At 38.0% G+C, this 22,578-nt stretch overlaps 2 protein-coding genes and 1 long non-coding RNA gene across 3 annotated transcripts in view; 1 reads left to right on the top strand and 2 right to left on the bottom strand.

Moving 5' to 3' along the window:
* Nucleotides 1-2,880: 2,880 nt before the first annotated feature.
* Nucleotides 2,881-22,495, top strand: LOC120121748. The gene is made up of 3 exons (XR_005516014.1): nt 2,881-2,891; nt 13,491-13,494; nt 22,360-22,495. It is a non-coding gene; the product is annotated as an uncharacterized LOC120121748 (long non-coding RNA).
* On the bottom strand, nt 19,876-20,795 carry LOC120121747. Its single transcript, XM_039141039.1, has one exon. It carries the CDS (start codon nt 20,769-20,771, stop codon nt 19,890-19,892), a length of 882 nt encoding a protein of 293 aa, XP_038996970.1. The 5' UTR covers nt 20,772-20,795; the 3' UTR covers nt 19,876-19,889.
* The window catches only part of LOC120121746 (WAT1-related protein At5g40240-like), a 33,968-nt gene continuing 32,289 nt past the window's right edge, over nt 20,900-22,578 (bottom strand). Inside the window, exons 6-10 of the mRNA XM_039141038.1 lie at nt 22,389-22,502; nt 21,908-22,145; nt 21,574-21,732; nt 21,233-21,384; nt 20,900-21,128 (exon numbers count right to left, since the gene is read on the bottom strand). Of these exons, the coding sequence (XP_038996969.1) occupies nt 20,990-21,128; nt 21,233-21,384; nt 21,574-21,732; nt 21,908-22,145; nt 22,389-22,502 (802 nt within the window). The 3' untranslated portion in view covers nt 20,900-20,989. The remainder of the gene's footprint in view (nt 21,129-21,232; nt 21,385-21,573; nt 21,733-21,907; nt 22,146-22,388; nt 22,503-22,578) is intronic.

Here is a 22,578-nt window from a genome sequence, read left to right as displayed (position 1 = left end):
AGTTCGATAGTCAGTGACCTATTAATGAATAGTTCCAAGGGAATATATATTTGCAGACAAAGATACAACTTCAAGCAAAACTAGTCAATGAAACCGATTTCTGCTTAATTTCAAGAATTCAAACTCTATGCAATAAGTAATAGAAAGATGCACCCTAGTGGAGATTAAGTACTACTATGAAACAAGATATACATTTTTCCAGTATTCGGTATCAAAACATATAAGCAAAACCCAGAAAGAAGTTCAAAATCAAAGCATTATCTAAAGCAACCATTTGACAAATATAATAACAATTCCCCATTAGTTAAAGAAACATTCTAAGAGTGTCAGAAGGAGAGACGGGAACAGAAACAGAGCCTTGTTGCTCAGCAACAGCTGTTTCTTCTTCTTCAGCAGACTTGAGTTTCCAAGTCCCTTGACGAGTTTTGGAGGATAAGTTGTTGGACGAAAAGGAGCAAACTTTGGTCTGAAAATGGATGGAATTGGGATAAAAGGAGAGGTTTTCGGGAGATTTAAAAAGGGTGTTGGAGATTAAACGTAAAGGAGTTGAGAATGCGGAGAGCGTTGCCATTTTTTCCACCCTTAATTCTTCAAAATTCTGCTTTTGGATGAGAGTGAAGTGGAACAGAAAGGATTGAGTTGATGGTATTATCCGAATTCTGCTTCTCTTATGGTTATTGTTTTCTTTGTTGGGCTTTCTCTCTTCTTTCATTTCCATTTCAAGAAGGGCTTCGCTTCTCTCTGCATGTCTGGACCAAACTATCCGGTTTTTCTTTAGACCTTGAGACATTTTTATGCATTCGTACAAGTCCATATACATTATTATTATTATTATTATTATTATTATTATTATTATTAGGGCGTGGTTGAGGGTGTGCAAGGTGGGCAACCGCTTAGGGTCTCAAAATCGAATATATCTATCAGTTATTGTCATTAAGAAGCATAAAAATAGAGGCCCCAAAATTGAGTAATAAAAATAGCGGCCCCGAAATCGAATATATTTAAAAAATAGAGGCCTCTTTATAAGAATTTACATAGGACCCCCGACAACCTAACCACGGCCTTGATTATTATTACTACTTTTTAGTCTTAGTTAAACTCAGGTCAGGGGTGAGTGTCTGCTACAAATAGATTTATTAAGATATGTTTTTTAATTCAGTTTACTTTATTTATAATATAATTATTTAAATCTTAGACGTTATTTAAATGATTCATTTTACTAACCAATTAATAGTTGGGAATTCATTTTATCAACATATGAATATAATGAAATGAATCTTTCGGTTATGTTTAGAGTTAGGTCCCGTTTAATAATATGGTTTAAAATTACTTTTAGTTAAAAAAAAAGATCGTTTTGACGTAAAACTAATGTCAAATGATAAAAATTTAAAAAAGGGTTTTGCAATGCAAATGATGATTTCAAACTAAATCTCAAAAGTTAGTTTCTAGCTTTTTCATTCCAACTTTAAGTTTGAAAGTAAATTTATATTTTTACTCTTATTAATGTATGAACTCCAGTCAATTATATATTTTTATTTTATTTTAATAGTTTAATATAAACATAATCTAAAAATTAATTTATTTTAATTATTTAAAAATAAATAAAATTCATGATAATATATATAAATGAATGATGCAAATCGAGGACTTCTAGGAAAGTCATCCATCTTAGTACTATTCTCGTCCAAACACATTTAATGGTGAAGTTCTTATGAGATCCAGTGCATTGATGCTGATACGATCACACCCATTTGAACCTTAACCACTAGACTAACTTAAATTTATTCATGATGTATATATTAAAATATTAATAGTGTTTTATATAAAATATTTTTTTATTATCATTATATTTTTTTTATTTTTATTATGGTTTAAATTGATATAATTTATATATAATAATATTTTTTAATTTCTTATAATTAAGTGAAATTATAATTTAAATGTTATATTTTTAATTTACAACATAATATCTATAGTAGACATTTTATATTTTCAAACTCACATTTTAAAAGTAATCTCAAACAATTTACTTTTAAAATGCGCTTTTGAATACCATTTTTAAAATTTAATCTCTACATCATATTTAAAATTTACTTTTTAAAAATAATGTCAAAGTGGCCCTTAAATTATTTATTAGCACGGGACGAAATGATAATTCTATTATTTTCTAAAAAGCAATGAAGAAAATAAAGTTTTTTTCACGACTAATCAAATAATTCATCAAACAACTGCTACTGTTCTGTTAGAGGACGACTTTTTGAATACATCCAGCATGGCCCTTTAAAATTTTAATCCTTTATTACATATGTTTACTCATTCAACTTTCGTTTTCATCTATAAAGAAATACACCCGATATATATTTTTTAATTAGTTGTGCTTTTATTCAATGATTTGTAGTAGGTCGATTGTATAAAATATGATGTATTGTAATCTTTTGAAAGATTTAACTGACGAATTTAATCTATTTATTATAATTTATTCATTTTATATCGTCAGTATTTGAAGACACTAAATTTCATCATTCATTATATTATATAATATAGATTTATATTATAAATTATATTATATATCCATTTATATCTAATACATTTATTTACATTTTTTTCAGGCCCAATTGGTGCTCAAATACAATAGCAAGCCCACGCACGCAACCCAGCTGGAGCTAGGGTTTCCAGAAACCCTAGCAGCTTCCCTCTTTAGCGGCGCAATCCTTGCCTCACGAGTCCTCGCCACCCACGTTTCCCTCATCCGGTTTTCTCAGCGCCGTGAATTCCTCAACCTCACCAACGTCACGCATAAAGCAATAACAAATCACAAGAGAAGACAACAAGGATTAGGATTCTAGTTAAAATAGGATTCTAAGTGTAGTTTTTTGATTATAAATAAACATGTAATTCTCACGATAAGAGAGAGGTTTTTACAGAGAGAGATTACCCACAAAATCATACAAGAGACAGATAGACAATTACACAGCTTTCACGCGGGAACATCGAGAGAAATCAGGAGCCAGTCGAAGTAAACACAAGCATTTTGTAATCATTTTGTGAAGAAATAAAAGGGTACAAAAATCATACCTTTCTTTTTTTCGTCTTGCATGCATAGTTATTCCACATTTTGTTCGAATAGAACCCAAAAGAAGCGTTTTAGCCGATGAATAAGGGGTGTTTTCAGGATCTACTTCCGTAGATCTAGCCCCCGAGGCTTGATTTTTTTGAAAAAAAATTGTCTGGATTTTTGAAACGAGGAGGTGAAAAGCTACTGGAAAATAAAAAATTTCGTGATTTTGCCGCCGATGAACGACGGCCGTCGCCGTTCAACGGCGCCGGCGAGGCGGCTTGTGGCGGCTGATGACCGGTTTCTAGGAACCCACGGCCTCTGTTCTTGGAAGCTCAAGAACATCACAGAGAAAATGGAAAAGGGACGGCTCTGGCTTTTGGAAATGGACCAAATGAAAGTTTTTTAGTTCTTTTTTAGCATATGTACCAGCGTGTTTCAAATAAAATAGGGTAAACTACCCTTTTGGTCCCTCGCTGCTTTTAAAGAATTATTTTGACCCCGAATTTGCTTTTGAATTGGTCTCTAATTCTGATTTTCTTTCAATTTAGCCACTTAACTTGTTTTTGATTCAATTTAATACTTATACTAACCTTTTTTATTTATTCCATATCATGTAATTATATATATATATATATATACGTATTTTCTATATATTTCATCTATATACTTAGTGTTAATACATATATATTATTTTAATTAACTTTTTTGGTCATTTCTTTATCTAGCTACTGCATCTTATAATTTTATACGTTATATGTATTTTTTTTATTATTTACCAACCTTATTCATTTTATCTTATAATATATTTCTATTAACATTTTATTTTGTCGTATTTATGTATGTATATACATATATATATATATATTCATTTTACCTATTATTGATATTTTTCCTTTTTAATACTTTAATATATATATTTCTCGTTTCATTCATAATTATTTATTCCATTTTTATTTTATTTATTTCCCCCTTTTACTTTTACTATTATATTATTTATTTATTTATGCATTATATTATTTTTTATTATTATATACGTATATGTATTACTCATTTTTTTTACTTTTTATTTTTATATCTTTTATGTATTTTTTATATTCTAATATATATATATTTTATTTATTATTTTTCATTATTATTTCATTACTATTTTTACTATTATAACTGTTATTTTTATTATGTGTATATACGCATATTTTTCTTTTTTTCATTTTCATTGTTTTATATTTTTTTATTATGTGTATTTTTTTTATCCATTTATATTTTATTATATTTTCTTCTTTTTCTTTATTTGTATTTTCGTTTTTTTCCTTTGCATATTTTATTTTATATTTAGTCATATTTCATTCTTTCCTTTTTGTATACATTGTTTTTTTTGTATTATTTCGTTTGTTTCGCCTTATTTTTCTATTTTATTATTTTCATTACCTAACCTTTCCTTGGCTTTTTGAGAGAACTTCAAACAATCATGGTAAGCAATTTGGATCAATATTTTACCTTTTAATTTAACTTTCAATTTTCTTAATTAAAGACAACTGGAAATTACACAGTACCGAAAGGGCAGTTCAAGGGTGCTAGCCCTTCCTTGACTGTAACCGACTCCCGAATCCGACACATCTCTGGTAAGACGCAATCAGGTAAGAAATAGGTATCCGATCACCCATTTATTTTAAATAAATCGGTGGCGACTCCAATCCACATTTTCAAGTCGAAGCCAGTTCGGGCCCAACCGAAAGACGGTTGCGACAGCTTGGCGACTCCGCTGGGGACCACAGGTAAGCGAGTCAGGCTAAGGTATTTCCAGTTGTCTTTTTACGAAAATGGTAAGTTTAAATTTTAAGGTATATTTCGATCCTTTTACTTACTTTTGATTATATTTTCGAGTAAATAGTTGGACTAATCGTTTTCTCATGATTTCAGACTTCAAAGTTTTTTTTTTTTTCATCTAAGGCTCTATACCCGAGCTCCAATTCTATTTTAAGTGGGGTGAAAGCGACGCCTTCGTGTAATTTATTCACCGTGCGGGCCTAGCAAGTAGCCTTCGGGATTCATATACCTTATGTCTTCGTGTGAATTTATTCACCGTGCGGGCATAAGGGAATGTGTCCCCTCGAGTTTAACTTAGTCCACACAAGCCTGTGATGGGTTTAGGACTAAGGGTCTGCAAGCCCAAGGGGGCACCGACAAGGAGAACTCGGGTACCGTTTTTTAAAACCTAAACCGGAGACCATGAAGAATTAGAGCCTACCCCGAACCACGTTCCAAAACCTAGGATATTTTTACCCTAACCATGTTTTTTTTTGCGCTTTCTCCTTCCGTCATTTTTTATTTGTATTTTTATTTTACTAACGTTTTTTTGCCTTTGTGTTTGTTTTCTAGCGTTTGCATCATTACAAGAGGCTATTGATCCCTAAAAAGCGTTTGTTATACACAAAATAATTCGAATTAATGGACAAAGGTGTTGTAATACAAGAGATTGAAAACGCTGAGGCACGACTATGGGCCGAGAAGGCTCAGAAAGAGAAGAGACAGTCTTCAGGGAAACTGTGTCAGAACTGGTTATTATGCCGCTGTCAGCCTGAAACAGAATAATGTCCAAGAGCTGCGAAACATTTGGGACAGCTGGAAAAATGACAGAAGCAGAAGTTCAGCCAACGATGGTGATATCGCCCTCTTGCTCCATGTCAAGACTGATGAGCCCCTTACTCCGAGCATTAATTCAATTCTGGAACCCTAGATATAGTTGTTTCACCTTTAACCAGTAAGACATGGTGCCTACTATCGAAGAGTATACTACTCTACTGCACTGCGAAAGCATCAAACTAGAGAGGGCATATATTAAACATATCAAAGTCAGCCCTTCAAGAACGGACTGGCCAAGATTGCAGGGGTTGATGAAAAGTGGGTGACTGATCGACTCCGGCACAAAGGTAGCGGGAAGGAATCGAGTGGATCCATATAAAGCAACTAATGAAAACCACCCTGATGAGTGGAAGACTATAGACCTGTTTGCACTGGGTCTGTACGGTTTGATCATATTTCCGAAGGCTTTGGGGCATTGACGCTGCCGTGGTGGAACTATTTGAGCAACTTTCTAAACGAGTTAAACCCAGCACCAGCCATCTTGGCTGAGACCTTTCGATCGCTCAACCATTGCCGAAGAACTGGCGGAGGAAGATTCACCCGGGTGCATTCAGCTCCTTCAGGTCTGGATTCACAGCCACTTCTGGAAGACTGACGGGGTTGCCTACCGCCGTTTCAGCACCACCTATTCACCTCTAGGTGAATTTATTACCTTAAATGGCATGAGGCGCTTCAAAAGAAAATGGATGAAGGTCTTTACGCATCTTCAAGACCGAGATATGTCTGGAGAGCCCCTTGGTTATTCCTCAGTGATGTTCTTTTTCGATGTGGTGACTCCGACACTGTGACCTTACTTGGACTTTGGGGAGCATCGGGTATGCTCCGCTTTAGCACTTAGACAATATGGAGCACGTCAGTTTGTCCCAGCAACATGCGGGTTGGCTAGGTCAGAGTTTGAGTATCACGGCGACAGCTATAAAAAGATGATCAAAGAAGCAGCCGATTCGTGGAGGAAAGTATTCCGGATGGATGTTGTAGCTGCCAGAAGCATGCTCACTCCGGATTATGTGGAGTGGCGAAGATTAAGAAAGAATGACAACATCCCTGTGCCAGACTGTGATACACCCGGACCATGGAAGAACATCTCAGGCATGTCCCTTCTGAACTCGAGATAGCCAACCGAGTTGAAGCAGTGAATAATGATTGAAGCAAAGGATAAAGGAACTTAAAGCTGAACGTTATCAGTGGAAGCTTGATGCTGACTCTCAGAAAGATCGGGCAGAAAAATTGGAAAAAGAACAAAAAAGAGTCCGTTTTTGAGCTCGAAGACTTGAGAAAGGGTATCAAGATAAGGTCAAGGATAACTCCAAGTTGAAGGTAACCTCTGAATACTGGAAAGACGAAGCTCATAGCCTGAAAAGGAGTTTGAGGGGCCTGATGAAAGCTTGGAAAGAACAAATGAGACTGCCCAAAGACGCTTGGCAGATAGTCATATCAGAACCAGCGCTTGAGATTCGTAGCTGACTTAGAAAAAAACATGAAAGATGACAAGACAATAGCTGAGTTAGAAGCTATTGTAGATGGGTCAAGAGGCAAGCAAACGAGCTTCAGATAGTGCCTTTCGACGGAGGATTACAATGGCGTTTCCGTTGGGAACAAGCACAGCGAGGGTGAGGGCCCGAGACGCAACCATCCGAGATTTCCTGGATCAAGTGCAAAAAGCAGCCCGTCATCTTCACGGCCTAGCAAGGGAAGCTGGTGTGGTTCGACAAGGCATTCAACCAGTGACAGATGAAGGCTGAAGACTTGTCAAACTACTGGAAGTCGTTCGGGGTCTAGAGGATTTAGTCCGAATGTACCTTTAATCTGTTTTTATGTCTCTTAAAAGATAAGACATTTTTGTCTGAACAAGGGTTATTTATAATATGAACACTTTTCTGGATCAATGCCTCCATTGCATACATCATGCATTGCATTTTGCATTTTATATTTCATGTCTGTTTTTATTGTTTTTTTTCCATTTTTTTACATTCGTATTAACTAACAAACATGTCTCAGACACCGAGCTTACCACCACAGCACAGATACACATCACCCTCACAATACCGAGCAAAAAAGAGACAAATGGAAGCCAGAATGGAGAAGATCAAGAGCACATGGCAGACTTCAAAAGGAACTAGAAGATAATGGCTCAGAACAGTGAAAGTACTCTTGAGTCCATCAAGAAAATCAGGAGTCCTTGGTCGACCAAATCGTAGCCAAGTTGTCGGTCTACAGCAAGCTAGTGCATCAGAGGGCATCTCTTCCGAGGGGGTGGCCATACCACCAACCCCGCAAGTGGTTCTCTCACCCCGGATATTACCCGGGGACACATCTGCTACTAAAGAGAATGCAGCACTACCCGGGGACTCATTCGTTACCAAAGCAAAAGTTGCACCTGCTGTGAAGATGCAAACTTCTGCAATCATCCCTGATGATCATCCGGATGATATCATGTCCCAGACTTCGATGAGATAAAGCCAAAAAGATGGAAGAAAAGATAAAAATTTAGAAGATCAAATAAAGATGGTCCAGGAGACCATGATTATTATGGAGTGGACGCAATGGAGCTGAGCCTAGTTCCGACTTGGGCTTCCACCAAAGTTTAAAGTTCCTGAGTTTGAGAAGTTCGACGGGACAGTTGCCCTTCAGCCCTATCACTATGTTCTGTCGAAAGATGACAGGATATGGCGTGAATGACCAACTCCTGATCCATTGTTTTCAGGAGAGCCTGTCCGGTTCAGCTATTCGGTGGTACAACCAGCTTAGCCGAACTCATATCAAGACGTGGAAAGACTTAGCCAAGTCTTTCTTGGAGCAGTATAAGCATATCAACGATATGAGACCAGACCGGGTCATGTTACAAAGCCTAGAGAAGAAACATAATGGAGAGTTTCCGACAGTACGCACAGAGATGGAGGGATTTATCTGTGCAAGTTCATCCACCCTTGGATGAAAAGGAAACAAGAAAGCGTTTGTACAGACCTTGAGGCACCTTACTTCGGGCACTTGGTAGCAATCACGTCGGGAAGTTTCTCAGATTTAGTCATGGCAGGTGAAATGATCGAGTTGGCCATTAAACAAGGAAAGATTGAGGAGGAGACTCCAGTAAAAACCTCCCATGAAAACAAGAGCGAGAGATCAACAATGTGAACACCTACAACGTCACAAGGGGGTTACGATCTCAAGTTCAATTCCACAGCAGCTGTACCATCCGGTACTTCTAGACAGAACCAGAGGAACCAAGAAGAAAGGGAAATGGAGCAGTTTGATCCCATTCCCATGACGTATAAGAACTATACCAACAGCTCTTCGACACTCATGCAGTGTCCCTTATCCTATGAACCCAATAAATCCCCCTTACCCGAAATGGTATGACAGAGCGCCCACTGCGAATACCATGGCGTGTGCAGGGGCATTCGATTGAAAGTTGTCTCGCATTCAAGGACTTGTGCAACGAATGCGTAACAAGAATTGGATCACTTTTAACTCCGGAGCACCAAACGTCGCCCAGAATCCCTTGCCCAATCATCAGGAGACAGGAATCAATGCCATTACTACTGAAGGGGAAGGAATTAAATCAAGTGTTTCGGAAATTAAATCTCCTTTGGCTTGGGTATGGAGCCACATGGTAAAGGCAGGATTTCTTGCACCATATCCAGATACAGAAAATGAAGATGGTATCCATTGTTGTTACCACAACAAAGAAGGGCATAAAGTGCAAGATTGCCCAGAGTTCAGATTGTTAGTACAGCTCATGATGGATCGAAAGGAGCTGGAGTTTTACGAAGAAATTCAGATTCTTTGGAAGCACGTTTGTGCCACCGGAGAATCATCAGATAAAATTTGTTAGGGGTAGTCCTTTGATAATTACCCCTAAGGCAAGCATGACAGTGACAACACCAGCCAAGGTGGTAATCCCGCACCGCGGCCTTTTCAATATAAGGACAATCGGCAAGTGCCATGGAAGTACGAATGTCAGGTGAGTACTTCCGGAGGAGGTAATAGTAAAGTGGGGCAAGACCACTGGAGCCATTCAAAGAAGATGTGCTAGTCGTCAATGAACCTATAAAGGAGAAGAATCTAAAGAGTTCCTCAAGATCTTGAAGCACAGCGAGTACAACATTGTAGAACAGCTCCACAACTTACCTACACGTACTTCAATGCTAGCACTATTTTTAAGCTCGGAACACACCGAGAAGCGTTTGAAGCGTTGTTGAATGTCCTTAATCAAACGTTCGTGCCACAAGACATACCATCAGCAAGATGGATCGACTGGTGAACAATATTCAAGCTGATAATCTCATCTCGTTTTCAGATGATGAGATTCCATCCGAGGAATAGCCGAACAAGGCGTTACACATTACTACCTACTGTAAGAGGCACGCTTTTACCAAGTGTCTTAATCGATAATGGTTCAGCCCTGAACGTGATGCCTCATTACATTGAAGAGGCTACCAATCGATACCTCCATATAAACTTGTCAGAATGTGGTCCGAGCTTTGATGGGACCAAAAGAGAGTATCGGAAAGATCGAGGTACCATTGACCATCGGACCAGCCACCTATGATGTTGAGTTCCTTGTGATGGATATCATGCCGTCTTATAGCTGTCTTTTGGGAAGCCATGGATTCATCAACAGGTGCAGTACCCTCCACGTTGCACCAAAAGGTTAAATTTGTTATTGACGGAGCCTTAGTAACTATCAACGCTGAGGAAGATATCGTGGCAAGCGTGACCACGAGGCTCCATACATCGAAGTAGACGAGGAAGCGGTAGAATGTTCGTTCCGCTCTTTGGAGTTTGTGAATGCCACATTTGTGGCGGAAGGAAAGAGATCCCAAGACTCGACTCTCCAAATGTACAAGGATGGAGGTCGAAGTAGACGAGGAAGCGGTAGAATGTCGTTCCGCTCTTTGGAGTTTGTGAATGCCACATTTGTGGCGGAAGGAAAGAGAATCCCAAGACCTCGACTCTCCAAATGTACAAGGATGGAGGTCAAGCAAACCCTAGGCCGAACATTCCGCCGCTTTTCAGAACATTCAAGTCAGGTGGTTATGTGTTTGAGACCACCATATCCGAGTTAGGAACGGCTTGGAAGATTTGAACGTTAATGCCGTGACCACAGAAGATGTTGACAACGGAGATAGATCGGGATATGCCTTCTGCCACATGGGTTCGTGCTAGCAGTTGGTCGGTGGAAGAACTACCTGTGGTTTACAAGAATCTTTCAGAGTAATATTCGAACATCCCTATTTGCTTATACCCGGGGCAATAGGTGATCTTTGTAAGGGTGAATAAAATGTTTTGTTTAAGTTTAATAAAGGATGCATTTTTTCTTTTCCATGGCAAACAAATTTTTCTATATTCATTATCTATCTCCTTCATTCCAGTACTTCATTTCCAGTTACTCTCAAAGTTAGTTCTTGACCATTCCGTGTGGGATATTATCTCTCACACATACACATCTTCCTCCTTTCAGGTTCCCAGATAACGATAATGTGGGCACTAAGACCCTGATCCGGAGGTGGATTTTGAATCAACCATTGTCTTGGGGAATTTGAAGAATGCGATAATGAAGAGAGTACAACTTGCCTACCGAATTGTTGAGAATGATAGAAAAGAAGAAAAGCAAATAATGCCACATGAGGAGGCGATCGAAATCTTAAATTTGGGCACTGAGGAAGATCGAAAGGAGGTTAAAATCGGTACAACTCTTTCGACTGAGCAAGAAAAACCTGATAGCCTTACTCAGGAGTACGAAGATGTGTTTGCTGGTCATATCAAGACATGTCGGGACTAGACACAGATATGGTAGTTCACAAACTGCCAATCAAACCAGAATTCAAACCAGTGCAGCAAAAAACTGAGAAGAATGCGACCAGAAATGCTCCTTAAGATCAGGAAGAAGTCAAGAAGCAATTTGATGCCGGTTTTCTCCAAGTGGCCAAATACCCTGAGTGGGTGGCCAACATAGTGCCTGTGCCGAAAAAGGACGGGAAAGTACGCATGTGTGTCGATTACCGGGACCTTAATAAGGCCAGTCCCAAGGACAATTCCTCTGCCACACATAGACACTCTGGTGGACAATACGGCCGGGAACGCCTACTTTTCATTCATGGATGGATTTTCGGGGTACAATCAGATCAAGATGCATCCCGAAGACATGGAGAAGACCACTTTCGTCACAATGTGGGGAACTTTCTGTTACAAAGTGATGCCTTTCGGATTAAAGAATGCTGGGCAACATATCAAAGAGCTATGGTGACCTTGTTCCATGACATGATGCACCAAGAGATCGAGGTTTATGTCGACGACATGATTGTCAAGGCACAGACCGAGAGAATGAACATGTCGAGAATCTGAGAAAGCTCTTCCAAAGATTGAGGAAATTCGGTTACGATGAACCCTAGCAAGTGTACTTTCGGGGTGACATCCGGGAAACTATTAGGCTTTATAGTCAGCAGAAAAGGCATTGAGGTGATCCTGATAAGGTTAAGGCCATCCAGAGTCTACCTCCTCCCCGAACACAAAAGGAGGTCCGAGGTTTTTTAGGAAGATTGAATTACATAGCCCGATTTATATCTCAGCTAACTGACAAGTGTGATCCGATCTTTCACCTTCTCCGAAAAAACAGCCCTGGAACATGGGATGAAAACTGTCAAATTGCATTTGAGAAGGTAAAAGAGTACCTGTCCCACGCTCCTGTCCTGATGTCCCCTATCCCAGGAAAACCTTTGTTTTTGTATCTCTCCATATTCGAGAGCTCCATGGGGTGTGTCCTGGGTCAACACGATGAGTCTGGGAAGAAGGAAAGAGCCATCTACTACTTAAGCAAGAAGTTCACCGATTGCGAGGTCCGATATCCTCCTATTGAGAAGGTTGTTATGCCTGGTATGGGCTACAAAAGACTTCGACAATACATGTGTATCACACCACTTGGCTGATGATTCCAAGTTAGACCCACTAAAATACATGTTGTACCTGCTCTATCCGGAAGGTTAGCCCGATGGCAGATGCTTTTGTCTGAATTTGACATCGAATACGTGAGCCAAAAGCGGTAAAAGGCAGCGCCATATCCGATTTTTGGCAAGCAGACCGATGAGAGCTATGAGCCGCTGGACTTTGATTTCCCAACGAAGACTTAATGCCATATCTTTAGGAAGCAAGCATTTCAACGGACAGTTCCTGGAGATGCACTTCGATGGGGCATCAAATGCACTAGGACATGGCATCGGAGCAATCCTAGTCTCCCGAAGGGAGTCACTACCCATTTACCAGCAGACTGAACTTTGATTGTACCAATAACATGGCAGAATATGAAGCCTGTGTCTTGGGAATTCGGGCTGCACTGGGGCAAAATATAAAGACTTTGCGGGTGTATGGAGACTCATCCTTAGTAATCTATCAGCTCCGAGGAGAGTGGGAAACCAAGGATATAAAGCTGTTAGAATACCGAAAACTAGTGTTGGATCTGCTCGAAGAGTTCGACGAAGTCACCTTCCACTACATGCCTAGAGAGGAAAATCAAATGGCTGACGCTTTAGCTACCTTGGCAGCCACATTCAAGGCTGGCGGGGAGTCTGAAATGATGCCAATCAACATGCAATCGTATGAGTACCCAGCTCATTGTTACCAAATTGAAGAAGTGAAAGATACTAAGCCTTGGTACTACGACATTATGCAGTATATCAAGCATCGGAGTTATCCAGAAAAAGCCACCGAAACCGATAAGAGAACCCTTAGAAGGTTGGCAGCTGGATACGTCCTTGACGGAGGTTTTATACAAAAGCCATAATCAAGTTCTGTTAAGGTGCGTCGATGCTGAAGAGGCAAAAATGATAGTGGAAGAAGTACATGATGGAGTTTGTGGAGCACATGCAAATGGGCATATGATGTCAAGACAAATAATGAGATGCGGATATTTTTGGTCCACACTGGAAAGTGATTGCATCAACTATGCTAGGAGATGTCATAAGTGTCAGATTTATGGAGACAAGATAAATGTTCCACCCCATCCGCTTCATGTAATGACGTCACCATGGCCTTTCTCTGTGTGGGGCATGGACGTTATCGGGCAAATCCATCCGAAGGCTTCGAATGGTCACCGTTTCATTCTCGTAGCAATTGACTATTTCACGAAATGGGTAGGCTGCGTCATACGCCAGTGTCACCCAATCCACTATTGCAAGTTTCTGAAGAAAGAAATTATATCGGTATGGTCTACCCGAAAGGATTATCACGATAACGCAACAAACTTGAACAACAAGATGATGAGTGCTGCTTGCGAACAGTTCAATATAAAACATCACAATTCCACTGCTTACAGACCAAAGATGAACGGAGCAGTAGAAGCAGCAAACAAAAATATTAAGAGATAGTGGAGAAACAACTGAAACTACAAAAACTGGCATGAGAAGTTGCCTTTTGCTTTGTTCGCTTATCGAACCTCGGTACGAACATCGACTGGGGCAACTCCATTTTCACTAGCCTATGGAATGGAAGCAGTGCTACCCATTGAATCGAGATTCCGTCTCTCAGGGTCTTGTCAGAAGTCAAACTGATGATGCAGAGTGGGCACAATCCAGATATGATCAGCTTAATCTGATAGATGAAAAAACTGAAAGCCATTCATCATGGTCAAATCTATCAGAACGAATGATCCGGCACACGACAAAAGGTGCGCCCGAGAATATCCGTGAAGGGGATCTAGTGCTAAAAAGAATTTGGCCAGTCCAGAAAGATTTCCGAGGAAAATGGACGCCAAATTGGGAAGGACCTTATGTCGTGAAGAAGGCTTTCTCCAGAGGAGCCCTTATCCTGGCTGAAATGGACGGACCTGAGCTGCCACATCCCATTAACTCGGACGCAGTCAAGAAATACTTCGCTTAGGATGAAAACCCGAGAGGGCGTCCTAAGTTGAAAAAAAAAAGAAAAGAGAAGAACGTTTAGGGTGAAAACCCGAAAGGGCGCCCTAAATTGAAAAAAGAAAAAGAGGAAAAAAGAAGAGAAAATAAGGTGGGTTCAAGACGAAAACCCGCAAAGGGCGTCTTGCAACCAAGGATGGGTCCAAGTTGAAAACCCGGAAAGGGCGATTTGGATATTAACGGTGGAAACATCCCGGCACATGAATCTTCTACGAGCTCAACAAATCGAAGAAATGTTGCACTCTCCCAAACGTTGTCGCATTTTCAAAGATCCTTTGGCAAAGGCTGCATTCAAAGTCACCAAACGGCTTTTCAGCTCAGAAGTGCGCACGTTATTGAGATCTAAAACATTCATTTACACATCATTGTGTATTCGTCTTCTAGAATGTTTGCCATGTATTATTTGTTCTTCTCCTCCCTTATGAATAAAGACCATCTTTCCTCCAATTCCTTTCGAGCATCTTGAATTAGATTTAAACCTAATGGTTTATTTATTTTTTATGAAAGATAATCGCATATTACTGTACAAAGATTCATTGAAAAGTACAGGTACCCAGAAGCCGATCAAGGCTCATGCACATGCTTGAGATGGTTGAGGAGCATCTCCAAAAAAAAAAAAACCAAAATGGGCACATCAGATTCAGACATTTGAAGAATTCAAGATCAGAGATCGGAACTTCAAGCTTTCAAGAGTCAACAACGACAGGCCACCGGAAATCAAGATTTCTCTCCAGAGCCCAGAATAACATATGTTGCCCATACATTTCTAGGCATACCTAAGAGCATGACATCCATACCATCGCATATATGCACATCTTTGCAGGTTTTACCCAAAGCCAATTTCAACTTCACAACGAAGGATATTGGACTCCAGACAACGCAAGTTCAACTTCATGACGAAGGGACCGCTGGTTGTCAACAAACATTTCTCAATTTCAGAGCCAATTTCAACTTCACAACGAAGGATATTGGACTCCAGACAACGCAAGTTCAACTTCACGAAGAAGGGACCGCTGGTTGTCAACAAACATTTCTCAGATTCAGAGTCAATTTCAACTTCACAACGAAGGATATTGGACTCCAAACAACGCAAGTTCAACTTCACGACGAAGGGACCGCTGGTTGTCAACAAACATTTCTCAGATTCAGAGTCAATTTCAACTTCACAACGAAGGATATTGGACTCCAGACAACGCAAGTTCAACTTCACGACGAAGGGACCGCTGGTTGTCAACAAACATTTCTCAAATTCGGAGCCAATTTCAACTTCACAACGAAGGATATTGGACTCCAGACAACGCAAGTTCAACTTTACGACGAAGGGACCGCTGGTTGTCAATAAACAAGTTCGATTTCAACTTCACAACGAAGGATATTGGACTCAAGACAGTACAAGTTCAACTTCACGACGAAGGGACCGCTGACTGTCAACTTCTCAATTTCAGAGCCAATTTCAACTTCACAACGAAGGATATTGGACTCCAAACAACGCAAGTTCAACTTCACAGCGAAGGGACCGCTGGTTGTCAATAAACAATTTCCCAATTTCAGCTTCACAACGAAGTATCTTTGGCTAGAAGACGATCCATGAGCTACCTCCAGAACTCTGAGTTCGATTTCAACTTCACGAGTTCGATTTCAATTTCACGACGAAGGATTCAGGCTTAGAATCTTCCAGTTTTAACTCAACCTCACGACGAGGGAGTCATCTCGTGTTTTAAAAACCAGTCTTAACATCGAATTGCAACTCTACGACAGAGGATATTCGATAGGGACGAAATTTATGTCTTTTAATCTTTGCTTTATTTTCGTTACACGATAATGAGCAAAGAGGGGCAGCTGAAGACACTAAATTTCATCATTCATTATATTATATAATATAGATTTATATTATAAATTATATTATATCCATTATATCTAATACATTTATTTACATTTTTTTCAGGCCCAATTGGTGCCCAAATACAATAGCAAGCCCACGCACGCAACCCAGCTGGAGCTAGGGTTTCCAGAAACCCTAGCAGCTTCCCTCTTTAGCGGCGCAATCCTTGCCTCACGAGTCCTCGCCACCCACGTTTCCCTCATCCGGTTTTCTCAGCGCCGTGAATTCCTCAACCTCACCAACGTCACGCATAAAGCAATAACAAATCACAAGAGAAGACAACAAGGATTAGGATTCTAGTTAAAATAGGATTCTAAGTGTAGTTTTTTGATTATAAATAAACATGTAATTCTCACGATAAGAGAGAGGTTTTTACAGAGAGAGATTACCCACAAATCATACAAGAGACAGATAGACAATTACACAGCTTTCACGCGGGAACATCGAGAGAAATCAGGAGCCAGTCGAAGTAAACACAAGCATTTTGTAATCATTTTGTGAAGAAATAAAAGGGTACAAAAATCATACCTTTCTTTTTTTCGTCTTGCATGCATAGTTATTCCATATTTTGTTCGAATAGAACCCAAAAGAAGCGTTTTAGCCGATGAATAAGGGGTGTTTTCAGGATCTACTTCCGTAGATCTAGCCCCCGAGGCTTGATTTTTTTTGAAAAAAATTGTCTGGATTTTTGAAACGAGGAGGTGAAAAGCTACTGGAAAATAAAAAATTTCGTGATTTTGCCGCCGATGAACGACGGCCGTCGCCGTTCAACGGCGCCGGCGAGGCGGCTTGTGGCGGCTGATGACCGGTTTCTAGGAACCCACGGCCTCTGTTCTTGGAAGCTCAAGAACATCACAGAGAAAATGGAAAAGGGACGGCTCTGGCTTTTGGAAATGGACCAAATGAAAGTTTTTTAGTTCTTTTTTAGCATATGTACCAGCGTGTTTCAAATAAAATAGGGTAAACTACCCTTTTGGTCCCTCGCTGCTTTTAAAGAATTATTTTGACCCCGAATTTGCTTTTGAATTGGTCTCTAATTCTGATTTTCTTTCAATTTAGCCACTTAACTTGTTTTTGATTCAATTTAATACTTATACTAACCTTTTTTATTTATTCCATATCATGTAATTATATATATACACGTATTTTCTATATATTTCATCTATATACTTAGTGTTAATACATATATATTATTTTAATTAACTTTTTGGTCATTTCTTTATCTAGCTACTACATCTTATAATTTTATACGTTATATATGTATTTTTTTATTATTTACCAACCTTACTCATTTTATCTTATAATTATATTTCTATTAACATTTTATTTTTGTCGTATTTATGTATGTATATACATATATATATATATATATATTCATTTTACCTATTATTGATATTTTTCCTTTTTAATACTTTAATATATATATTTCTCGTTTCATTCAATAATTATTTATTCCATTTTTATTTTATTTATTTCCCCTTTTACTTTTTACTATTATTATTATTTATTTATGCTATTATATTATATTTTTATTATTATATATGTATTACTCATTTTTTTTACTTTTTATTTTTATATCTTTTATGTATTTTTATATTCTACATATATATATATATATATATATATATATATATATATATATATATATATATATATATATTATTTATTATTTTCATCATTATTATTTCATTACTATTTTTACTATTATAATTGTTATTTTTATTATATGTATATTACGCATATTTTTTCTTTTTTTCATTTTCATTGTTTTATATTTTATTTTATTATGTGTATTTTTTTTATCCATTTATATTTTATTATATTTTCTTCTTTTTCTTTATTTGTATTTTCGTTTTTTTCCTTTGCATATTTTATTTTATATTTAGTCATATTTCATTCTTTCCTTTTTGTATACATTGTTTTTTTTGTATTATTTCGTTTGTTCGCCTTATTTTTCTATTTTATTACTTTCATTACCTAACCCTTTCCTTGGCTTTTTGAGAGAACTTCAAACAATCAGTGGTAAGCAATTTGGATCAATATTTTACCTTTTAATTTAACTTTCAATTTTCTTAATTAAAGACAACTGGAAATTACACAGTACCGAAAGGGCAGTTCAAGGGTGCTAGCCCTTCCTTGACTGTAACCGACTCCCGAATCCGACACATCTCTGGTAAGACGCAGATCAGGTAAGAAATAGGGTATCCGATCAACCCATTTATTTTTAAATAAATGATCGGTGGCGACTCCAATCCACATTTTCCTAAGTCGAAGCCCAAGTTCGGGGCCCAACCGAAAGACGGTTGCGACAGTATTAATGCCTTTTCATTTATTTTTGTGAAATTAATAAAAAAAATATGATAGTGAAACATATATATTTTATCCATTTAGATACATATTCTATATATTTTAAATAAAATTTAAAAATATGTCAATTGAGGTTGTGGTGTAGTGATGTCAATAGAATGAGACTAGAGCAGGGATTATCTGGTCCACAACTACCCTACGTTTATATTTATGTGGATGTCAAAATACTTAAATCTTTTTATCCATATTGCTTCATAATATTTTATCTTATGTTTTATTTCATATTTTTATTTAAACGCCATTTAGTATTAATTGATAATCGTAAACTTTGATTCCAATAAAAAATGATTTTTTATTTAACCCGACGTTAAAAAATTCGACTCGACTTGAAAGCTTTAAAATAAAATTTTACTATACAATATGATTCAAATAAGTCAAACTTTTTAGTAATCAGTGGATTAACTTTTAAGTTTGAGTCGAGTATCTCAAATTCTCATGATGTATGTATATCACATATGAAAAAAAAAATGAAGAAATATATATGTATATCGTAAGTTGTTATTTTATTTAAATTGAAATAAGTTAATATCATAATATTAATAATATTTACAATTAAACTTAAATAGAAATTCGAACAACTCAATTCAAGTTTTTTTTTAATAAAAATTGAATTATAAAATAAAACTCGTATTTTCATTAACTTAAAATCTTTTAATTCAATTTAACTTGATTAATCAAATATTCGTCCCTAGTTATATAATAATTTAATTTAAATTTGTACGTGTACATAAATTATGGAGCGTATGGTTTATATTTTACTGTCACTTGGCTATAAAAAATAAATAAATAAACTTGAGTTTAGGCAATGGCAAGTGGCAAGAACAAGTTTGAAAAACAGTTGCAGAATAAAGAACACTAGTGGTTTCAGTTCACATAAAACCAAAGATTTCGACACTCGAATATACAGACGTAGTCCCAAAACAAAGGATTATTACATTAAAAAGAAAGAAAGAAAACCCAATTCAACTTGATAATATTATTATTATTGATGATGTTGATGGAAGTAACTGAGAGCATGAATGCATGATCATCCCACTCAAAAGAGAAGACCCAATATTGATGAAGATGAATTATTATCATCACCACCACCACCCATCAAACTCTGCACAATATTCTGACCAACTTGTTGAGCGGCTCCATCCACAAACCCCTGGACCGCAACGCCCATCAAACCGTTCCCCGCTGCCGCTCCATTGTTTTGTCCATTATTATAACATTGATTGTTCATGGGTGCAGCCACTCCATTTCTATAGTACTGCAGATTATTGCTTTGAACTGACCCTGTAAACGGTTTCCATGCCTGAATCTGAACATTCCCTGCTTGTCTGGGCGTGCTCCTACATGCACTAGCACTACTTGTAGTTGTTCTTGTATATGTAGTTGCAGCGGTGTTAACACAACTCATATGAACATCAAACTCACAAGTACTACACCGATATAGCCAATGATTGGACCCAATCTGATGGCTAGCATCACAAGAGAAGCCTTTGGTTTGATAAGGAGGGTAAAAGAAGAGCTGTAGCTGGCAAGGATGAGACTGACAACGGATAGATAAAGGCTTGGAAGCGCACAGGGAATGGATATCGAACTCACACTGATTACAATGGTAGCTGAATCCATATCCCCGTTGACCACAAGCATCGCAGCTGAAATACCCGATGGAGTAAGCCGGTGTGGGGAGGAGGCTGAGGGAGTAGCCGGGGTGGGACGGATGAGAGATGAGGCGAGGCAGCTGAGTGCAGGAAGCGTGGAGGGTGAAGTTGCAGGGCCTGCAGGTGTACATCCACCCGCAGGATTGGATTTGGAGGTTGCAGGCTGAGCATGGGGCCGGGTGGCTTAGGGTTTGGGGATTGATTAGCTCCAGGGGATGGGGATGGCTGAAGTGCTGCGTGTGAAGATCGTGGCTCAGTTGTCCCATTTTCCCACCATGGAAAGCGATGCAGTGACAGTGAATGAAGGGTTTTCTATTGGCTCATAAAGAGGACAAGGTGGGTCGACTTCCATGTGGGCATCTCATAAAAAGAAATTGAAACAAGAAGATTTATAGTAATATTCATGTTCCCCGACAGATACAGCAAAAAGCAAGATAAAGAAGAGTAGAATCCAGGATATATAACTGGTGGTATATACAAATTACTAAACGTCGTGAAGAAGAGGGGCCTTGGGGTGGGATGATTCCAGGCGAGAGGCTTCGTTTTCTAAGACCATCTTTTCTTTGGATTGTCCCCATATCACAGTGTAGAATCCCACTAAAATGATTACTGATCCAATCACTCTGCAATTGAAACAAACTTTAGCTTGAAACTACTCTATCAAGATATTTGAGACTCACCCGAATAAGATAGTATTTAATTGAAAAAACGAGAAAGCAAACCATACCTGCCAAGGAAAATAGACTCGGCGAGGAATGTGACAGTGAGGAGCGAAGAAACAGGGATTCCTAAGGGCTTGAACATGGCAACATATACTGGTCCCTTCTTTTGTAAGCACCATGTATGTATCGCTATTCTAAACAAACTTCCAAATATCGCCTGCAAATTTCATCCCTTGTAAACATCAACTTGGTTCTTTATAACAGTTCGATAAATTTAATGTTTATTTTGTAATGATTTGATAAAGTTTAATGAGTACTTTTTAACTATTTGAAAACTTATGAGACTAGAAATTTATTTGAACGGTATTGACATGTGATATCAAAGTTGATGGTGTTGGGAATTTACCGTGCATAAAATGGCGGCCACTTCTTCAGTAGACTTCAAAGTCCACGCAGATGGATTTCTTTCCAAAATCACAGAGAAAACCAAAGATTGGATTGTTATAAAGAATGTAAAGAAGAAGACAATCGTCATCTTATCTGGGTACTCCTTCACTGTGGCTGTCTGAAATCATCAAAATCACATCAGTTTCTTCAACTTTACTTTTTTAATTAGTTCCTAAGCTATCCCATGGACTCCTCATTTTTCTCAAAATATCATGTATAACATTTGCAATTACATCATTTCAACTCATCAAGCATTCATAAAAATGGGAACTGATGGTTCATGTTTGAATCACCTGAAGAACATTCCATGTTGCAGATGAAAAGCAAACCAATAAAATAAGAAAACCTCCAATAATCCACCTAGTTTGCTGTGAGAACAAAGGTTGCTGGAGAAAGTTTGAAGGAGATGATGAGTTGATGAGCACTGGAGGACCCTTATAGAGAGTTGCTACAAATGCTCCTGTTACTGCTACAATGGCACCCAACACTTTAGCTTGACTGCTTCTTTTTCTTATTTCCAACTCTTCCATCCTATAAAGAAATTTAATCAATCTGATTTAATCTTAACAGTAACATATGCTTGTTTGTGGGTTATTTTGTTCCACTCTTCATTTTTCTTGACATATAAATGTATCCTGTATCAGATAAATTTTAAAATTTTATAAAGATACACCCGAGTTCGAGTAACATAAATAGCTAGATATTGGAATTTCGATCCAGATTTTGTTGTTGAAAAATGCCACAGTGTTTAACTTAGATCGGTGTTCATGGTACCTGAATATGACAGCAAGAAAGAAAGTGAAAATAGGGATAAGATTTGCTAAAGCTGAAGAGAGAGTAGGTGAGCTGAATTTGACTCCAGTAAGATACACCATCTGCCCTGAGCTTCTGCAAATTAAACATGTCAACTGTCACAAATTTTGTTCTTTTCTTACAGCAGAGATCTCAAAATTGGAAAACAACA

Source organism: Hibiscus syriacus, unplaced genomic scaffold (genome assembly GCF_006381635.1).
Source record: "Hibiscus syriacus cultivar Baekdansim isolate YM2019G1 unplaced genomic scaffold, ASM638163v2 tig00110379_pilon, whole genome shotgun sequence".
NCBI lineage: Eukaryota > Viridiplantae > Streptophyta > Magnoliopsida > Malvales > Malvaceae > Hibiscus > Hibiscus syriacus.
Note: the sequence above shows the minus strand (reverse complement) of the source record. Positions and strands in the feature narration are given on the sequence as shown.

Excerpts from the sequence above, each read along its gene's own strand:
- LOC120121747 (XM_039141039.1), bottom strand. The coding sequence starts at position 20,771 with ATGGGACAACTGAGCCACGATCTTCACACGCAGCACTTCAGCCATCCC.